General features: G+C 36.9%; 2 protein-coding genes across 3 annotated transcripts in view; one reads left to right on the top strand and one right to left on the bottom strand.

The window, feature by feature from the left end:
* aadac (arylacetamide deacetylase) overlaps nt 1-2890 on the top strand; it is a 21311-nt gene extending 18421 nt beyond the window's left edge. Inside the window, exon 5 of the mRNA XM_005930041.3 lies at nt 506-2890. Coding sequence (XP_005930103.1) covers nt 506-1120 — 615 coding nt within the window. The 3' untranslated portion in view covers nt 1121-2890. The remainder of the gene's footprint in view (nt 1-505) is intronic.
* A 1106-nt stretch (nt 2891-3996) lies between these two features.
* On the bottom strand, nt 3997-6975 carry LOC102291861 (succinate receptor 1). 2 transcript variants are annotated; one of them, XM_042224111.1, is made up of 3 exons: nt 6748-6975; nt 5467-5539; nt 3997-5225 (listed from the first exon to the last, which is right to left on the bottom strand). In XM_042224111.1, exons 1-3 carry the CDS (start codon nt 6813-6815, stop codon nt 4272-4274), a joined length of 1095 nt encoding a protein of 364 aa, XP_042080045.1. In that variant the 5' UTR covers nt 6816-6975; the 3' UTR covers nt 3997-4271. The 2 variants fall into 2 exon arrangements, with proteins under 2 accessions (XP_042080045.1, XP_005930104.1); XM_005930042.3 differs by having other exon boundaries at nt 5467-5546; nt 6748-6761.
* Nucleotides 6976-7489: the final 514 nt, after the last annotated feature.

Raw genomic sequence — 7489 nt, 5'->3', positions numbered from 1 at the left:
ATTTGTCACATGCATAGTAACTATGCAATAACAATAAAGAACCTTGAACTCTGAACCTTGAACCTTGCAAAGCAGTGTCTTTTGGGCGACTGTAGCGTGGTGGCTCAATACCAAGTTACTTTGAAATGCCACTCAAAGTATCTCTGGGCAAGAAACTGAACCCTGAGTGAGTGTGTATGCGAAGGTGCTTAAGTATAGAAAAAGCACTGAGTGTGAAACTGCATTATCAAAAATGGCTCCTAGGCTTATAAATAACAGAAGTGTTATTTCTTTGAAAGGCATGAAGGCTGGTCAAGGACCTGTTTTTGTGGGCAGCTGTGTTAATCCAACATGCTTGCTACTTCCGCTATTTAGGTTTGTAGGTATTACAACACTGAAGTTAACAGGTCATTACACTTGAAGCCCAACAGAAAATACTGAAGTGAACTGAGTCAACCACAATGACACATGCATTTCTGGGCTAACATTTTAATCCTTCTTTCGTTCTCTCTTTCTGTCAAAACAGTTACAAAAGGAGCCGAGTCAGCAGATTCAGTTAAAGGCCCAAGCACTCATCTATCCTGTGCTGCAGGCTCTGGACCTTTACACACCTTCATATCAGCAGAATCAGTACATGCCCATTCTGCCCCGCACTCTTATGGTGCGTTTCTGGAGTGAGTACTTCACCAGCGACAAAGCTTTTTTTAGAGCAATGATGGCCAACACCCACAACAACCCAGAGTCTTCAAGCCTGCTGAAGTTTGTCAACTGGAGTGCTTTTCTGCCAGAAACGTATCATAGGAAGTACAACTACAGTGCTCCCGCAGTTACCGAGGGAACAGTTGCAATGGATGGACCATCTCGATCTCTTGCTGATCCGAGGGCGTCGCCTCTGCTTGTTCCTGACGCAGCTTTACGCTCTTTGCCGAAGGCCTACATTCTGACGTGCGAGTATGATGTTCTCCGAGATGATGGGATCATGTATGCCACACGGCTCCGTGCTGCTGGCGTTGAGGTGACACATGAACATTATGACACAGGATTTCACGGAGCATTGATGTTCACCGTGTGGCCAACTGACTTCCTGATTGCACGTCGCATGACAGACAACTATATTAAATGGCTCAAGGAAAATTTGTAAAAGTTTGAGGATCAGTAGTAGTTATTCCAGCATTTCTTCACAATGCAAGAATGTTTTGATTGGGTGTAGACTTTTGTTTTTTGGCGGTGTCTCCTTTTCTGTTTTTGTGTGTATTTATTGAGAAACTTGTACGTTTTGTTGCAATTGATAAGAGTAGGGAACATAATTTTGAGAGGATAGAACATTTTCTTTCCAAATAGGGTGGCTTGAATGCAGCACAACACATGACGGCATCACAAACGTACAATAATAGTGTTGTGTTTGGCTCAACAGGCAAATATGAGGGTAAAAATATCTGTGGACTTTCTTTGGCCTGTTATGGTTCTCCTCATTGTTTTCCATCCACAGCACCTCATATCTAGTCTGATCTTATGGCTTTAATTAGTAATGCATACCACTGAGAATTCTGAAATATTCCATTAGAGGTTTAAAGAATCCAGTGTAAGTTTTGACACAGCAGAAAAGAATTTTCACAACAGTCTGTTTAGCCAAAGTTAACATTTATCCAAGCTGCAGGTCACTGAAGCCTGAGGTGATGTTAGAAAATATCAAAAACACTGGCTTGCATAATCGCAACATGTTTAAAACAAAAAAGAATGACTCCTTTTGTTGTGTATCCCTTACATGTAAATGGTGCACATAGGCAATATGGCAATACCCTTAATTTAAACTGCAGAATGAATGGCATTTTAATCTAATAAAAGGGGGAAAAAAACAACTTCAAATCCTCATCAGAAACTCATCTACTTGCTTTGTGCTTTAAAATATTTTCATTTCAAGGCTACAGGCAGTGAAATAAAATAATCCACATTCCATGAAGAATATTGGCATCTGTATATAAAGAGCATGCTGCAAAGAAAAGCTTCGCCATACGCATAAACACATTTTTGCTATAAAGCTTAGCTCAGTGTAAAGAAGCAATATGGCAAAAAAAGAGGAAAAATATCTGGAGCCTTAACCTTTACCGATTATTACAAGTCTCACTTCCTATAATATGAGCTGATAATTTTTTATGGTAGTACATTATGTAAATAAACTACTTTACATTTGGAAAACCAGAAAGTGCTCTCATTTGGGAACATAGAGTCATAAATATAAAGTCGCCATATCAGGAATGTAGCATGTAGAGTTGTTTTTGCTTCATACGCAATAAGCAATGGTTCAAAGGCTAGGGCACTTAGCTGGAGTTGTAAGTACAAGACCATTTGCCAGTTTGGTGAACAGTATGTAGGTGCGATTAAAGAGTTGGTAATTTGGCTTTCTATGCACGTCTGATTGCGTTTTTATGACAGTTGTTTGTTTGTCTTTGACTTTTGTTTTTATCTCTAACATACACAAGAAGTTGAGTTGCTTTTTCTTTTAGCAATGGTGAAGTGACTTTAGACTGATCACCTGTCATTAGAGCATTACTGTTTCCTCTCTCTTGAGTGACACCACCTCTGTGACTTCTGTACATATGGGAGATATCCAAATAACAAGCTGCGGTTAACACTATGCCTTTCTGGTCTGAAAGTTTTGAAATGTGTATGAAACTGGGCACAGTATGTCTTCATTGATTTTTAGCTTCTTTTTTTTTCTCTTACCAACATTGTTGGTAAAAAAACAACAACATTGCAACATTTCAAGTTAACAGACAAAGCTAGCTTATTTCCTCAAACAGCTCCACTTGCTCAATTGTCAATATAACAGTTTCTATTATTTGTCCTGGGTTTCCTTTGTTAGGTGCATTTTTTTTTAAAGCTATATGACAATAAATTTACTTGATCCTTACTTTGGCTCCTGGTTAATTGTACTTGATTTGCTAGCACTAACACCATCTTCACCAATGACAAAATGTTCCAGTAATTAAATGTTGCAAGAATCAAACTTTCATGAAGCTTAATAGCTTAATCTGTAATTTCAAATGTCAAATACAACATTGATTTTAGGATTTTGAGAGTAAATGTTTGAAATGCATTCCGGCATTTAAATTAAATAACTGTACTCAACATACAGAAATCAGGATAAAACCTTTGTAAATGATACCCATGATGCCTCTGTGACGTTGGTGGTCTGAAATGTAATATTCCCAGAGAATTTACTGTTTTAGTATATCACCAAATCATATTATAAGTAATGTAGAGCTTCAGGCGTTATATTTGTCCTGGCATACTTTCATCTCTTTTTTCCTGTTTGCTCTGTCTCAATATCAGGAAGGTAGTCCAGGCTAAATAAAATGATAGCATGGTGTGGTTAGTCGTGATGGGCATAAAATCCTTGCATGAGACCCCTCTATGATTCAATTTTTCTAGTTGGATTTTATCGTGTTAGGTTTGATAATCAAGTTACCTAACATGCATTTCTTTGGCACATGGAGAACATGCAGCATTTACATGGGAAAGACCAACTTGACCAGACCAAAATTGTTCGAATTTAAATCATTCTTGTTGATTTAGACTATGTCAGCCAGATGTTTACATACTATGGTTTATTAAGTGAATACAGGAACTGAAACTGTGTAATTGATACTCATTGTGTCATTCCACACCCAGCTCATCTCAGACTACGGCATTTGCTTCTAGTAGATCGTGCAAATTTTTTTTTCCTTTTTGTAACTTTTGTCCAGTTATTTAATCAAAATTCATTTAAATATATATTAATTTAACCAATACTCCCTTTAATGATTTGTGGAGAAAATGTTGAAGTCTAGGTAATAATAAAAGAGCAGACAGTTTTTAATAGTCTTTATTAGCTTAAGAAGCTACATGGCACTATAATGTGCAAACATTCCCAAATAAGACGTAACAATGATGAAGCAATGCAAAGTTAAGAGTTTCAGCAAATGTGACAATAAACTTTCATTCATAGTTTTACTTCAAGAATATGCTATTACATCTTTTTATTACTTAATAATAATATAATATATATGTGTACACACACACACACACACACACACACACGTGTGTGTGTGTGTGTGTGTGTGTGTGTGTGTGTGTGTACGTGTATATATATATATTTGTGCATCACTAAAGGAAGCAGTGATATGAGGAAAATACAAAACGAAATATAGAAAATAAAATAAAGAAACTACAAAGTAGGTCTCATTGATGTACATGGATGCTATGCTGATATTCTTTTTTTTTTTTTTACGTACAGTAAGTTTGTAGTTTACTCATGAAGGGTTTCTTTGCACCACTGTTTTGCTGACTATATTTCTAATCTTAGTTTCTAGGAGGTCTCTGAACTTGTCACCCATGAGGAAGTAGAAGATGGGGTTGATTACGCTGTGAAAAAAGGCTATAGGTCGGGTCAAGATATAGATACTCTTTATGTGCATCCGTGTGCAAATCTCCAGTCCTGCCCAGTCTTGCATAGTTGCTATTGACACATTTCTAAGCACATGGTAGGGAGTGTAGAGAACCAGAAATAGCACTGCCGCTGATGCAACCACCTTTAGAGGCCGCTTGTATGATGATGCCGTGCTGCGCTGCAGAGCCCTTTCCTGGACACGCAGTAGGTGTGCTATTTGGTAGGAAAAAACACAAAGTCCAAACAGAGGGAGAATATAACCTGTCACTGTCAGCCCCAAGCTGTAGCCAAGCACACTGATATCTCCCTTCAGACTGCCAAAATCTTGGCACATGGTCCAATTTTTTTCTTTTAGGTCCTGCACCATCAGCGTTATCATTGGGGCAACTTCAATGCTGACAGCTATCCAGCTCAACCCTGTAACAATCAGAGCTGTTCGTGGCCTGAGCAGATAATGGTTCCTCATTGGATACTTTATGAGCAGGAAGCGGTCCATGCTGAGCCAAACCATAAAGAGTATGGAGGAGTAAAGATTTACATGCAGGACATAGCGGTTGATAACACAAACATAGAGATTGCTCTCTTCCTTGTGATTTGAATAAAGGTAGCAGAGGCGTGGCAATGTGGAGAGGAAAATAAGGTCTGAAACCGCAAGACTGAAGAGGTAAATATTGCAGCTCTGCCACTGTTGTAAACAAAATATATAACCAAGTACAACCAGCAGGTTGCCAAGGAAACCAACAGAGAACTCAATTCCATAAAATGTTGGCAGGTAATAGGTCTCCAGTGCCTCAACTATCTGCGTACAATTAAGCACCTGTAGCAAAAGAGGAATACAGAGAAGACAGGAGTGAAAGAAGGAGAAAGGAAGAGGACAAAGGTGAGGATTGGGGCAAAATGAGAGAAAAAACAAAGTAAATTATTTATTCAAACTAATTTATCCAGTCAGTTATATCAAAGTCTTACATTCTGGAAAAGAAAACTTTAAGGAGATCTCCTTAACTCAAACTGAACACATTGAGCACAATACACATTATATTTGTAAAGATAAGACTTACCATGGTGTAGTTGTTTTGAAAGCTGCTGTTAGCGAGGATATGATGTGCGGTAGTGAGCAGGTGCAACCTCCCTCTGTACACTGGAAACAGTAAACACAGAGTAGTCAGGGTACTGGTGCCATGAATATGACATAAATAGCCATTTCATTTATGGTTTAAGTACACAAACACTTTGCGAGTTATTTGCATTTACAGCGTGGAAATATGATGTATGCCCAAGAAAACATGACTATATAGAATATAATTTTCTTATCAAAAGCTCAGATGAGCTCTCCTCCATTATTACCAGCATGATATTGAAACAAGGGTTGGAAAAAATGAATTTTTTTAATTTTAATTTTCAAATTTTCAACCAAATCGAGTGTTTAAATTCTTCTGAATTTTCGAAAAAAATGTAAACATTTGCATTCAATTGATGAAGACTCGTATAGTTTTATTTGAAATCTTTCCTAATCTGAATAATAAAATAAACATATTTGAGTCTATTTTGTCAACACATATTTCTGCTTGAATATTTATATTGTCTGATTACAATGCATGACTGCTTGCATCACTGTAATATATTCAATATTATTATTATCTATGAATTGATCCCATAGGCTGCCTTTACAAACATTTGTAAAATAATAAGTTGTTCTGAAGAGCTCACTGAACTCAAGTGTGGGAAAAGGAAGCCACTGTTGCAACATGTCAGTTTGTGCAACTGTTTTTTTTCCCTTTCCAACATTCATAATGATAATTTCTAAATAAAATTATTGCAAAGTGAATCATTTATGACCCACAGTGACTCAGCCATGATGTGACAGACCGCATAAAGTTACAGAGCAGGTTCACTGAGTGCTGTTTCAAGATAAAACCTCCATGTCAGTTCCCCCGGATTATCCGACAGTACATTCTCCAATGTTATTGATGCTCAAAAGTTAGTTACTGAAGGTCTTATTTTCCCATATTGAAAAATTATCATTTTAGAACACATCATGTGTGGTCTTGGTTAAACCACAATATCAATAGAAGTGTGAAAATAAGATTTTTTTCGCCCTTTCTCAGCCACGCCTAACTAAAGTTGAGACTGTCTTCTTTATATGTAAACAAAGCAACAATGTGTTTAAATCTGAAAAACACATCATCAGTGGATTTGGTTAAAGCACAGCATCAGTGTATAAAGAAGATATTGTCATCCATTTAATAAAAGTTGAAGCTATATGCATTTTATGTTAAAACAGCAACAATGTGTTAAAATGTGAAATCACACTCATTGCATGATTCTATAATCTTACTTACAGTCTCCTTTGAGCTGATGGTCTTGCTTGGTAGCTTCTGGCAGTCCTGACTAAAATGGCAAAATTCATAAAAAATTAATCAAAAATGTTTTTATTTCATTGTTTTTTGTCTAGTCATCCAATGCTACTTTATTTTAGTATACAGAGCTATTTCCCTGGAATTTGTTGTTCAAACGTTAAAGGCGTAAGTTCTAAGAGCACTGAAATGTTTTCTAAAAGGTATTTTTGAGTCACTGTATGGTTATACTTGTTCATAAGAAGCTGCAAAAATTTCAGTCACGTACATCTTGCATCAACCAATAGTTGAGTTCCTTTTTAGTTAGAGCATGATTTTCAAAATAACTCTTTACTCACTTCAGAGTAAACTCACACTTCCTCTTTCTGTATTATAAATAATGTGTTATGTAGAACCCAAAATAATTTTTCTTCTCCACTATCAGTCACTCAATAAGTAGTGTGGATAATTTTAGCATGACATCCTCAAGCACTTTATTAATAAAGTGGCATGGTTTTGCACATGTTGAAAATGCCACATTCTCACTTCTAAATAAATCGTATGCAGTTTGAGCAAGTGTGCTACTTGAGTAGGCCATGTTGGAGGCATGAATTCATGGGACTATTACCTGTGCTAATACAATATTGGCTCAAATTCTTGCTAGTGGGCATCACAACGATTTTGTACAAGGCAGCTGGTAGACTATGCAATATCTTACACTGCAAATGCATTTGTATGTAGGTGTAGT

This window comes from Haplochromis burtoni, unplaced genomic scaffold, assembly GCF_018398535.1.
Source record: "Haplochromis burtoni strain Fernald_Lab_line unplaced genomic scaffold, NCSU_Asbu1 Contig_128, whole genome shotgun sequence".
NCBI lineage: Eukaryota > Metazoa > Chordata > Actinopteri > Cichliformes > Cichlidae > Haplochromis > Haplochromis burtoni.
This window is presented reverse-complemented; position numbering and strand designations above follow the sequence as displayed.

Bases quoted from the DNA above. Each gene is read 5' to 3' on its own strand.
- LOC102291861 (XM_042224111.1), bottom strand. From the start codon at position 6,815: ATGAATTTTGCCATTTTAGTCAGGACTGCCAGAAGCTACCAAGCAAGA. The intron at 5,540-6,747 runs GTAAGTAAGATT...TCCAGTGTACAG, and splicing joins CCATCAGCTCAAAGGAGACT to AGGGAGGTTGCACCTGCTCA. The intron at 5,226-5,466 runs GTAAGTCTTATC...CTTTTGCTACAG, and splicing joins TTCAAAACAACTACACCATG to GTGCTTAATTGTACGCAGAT.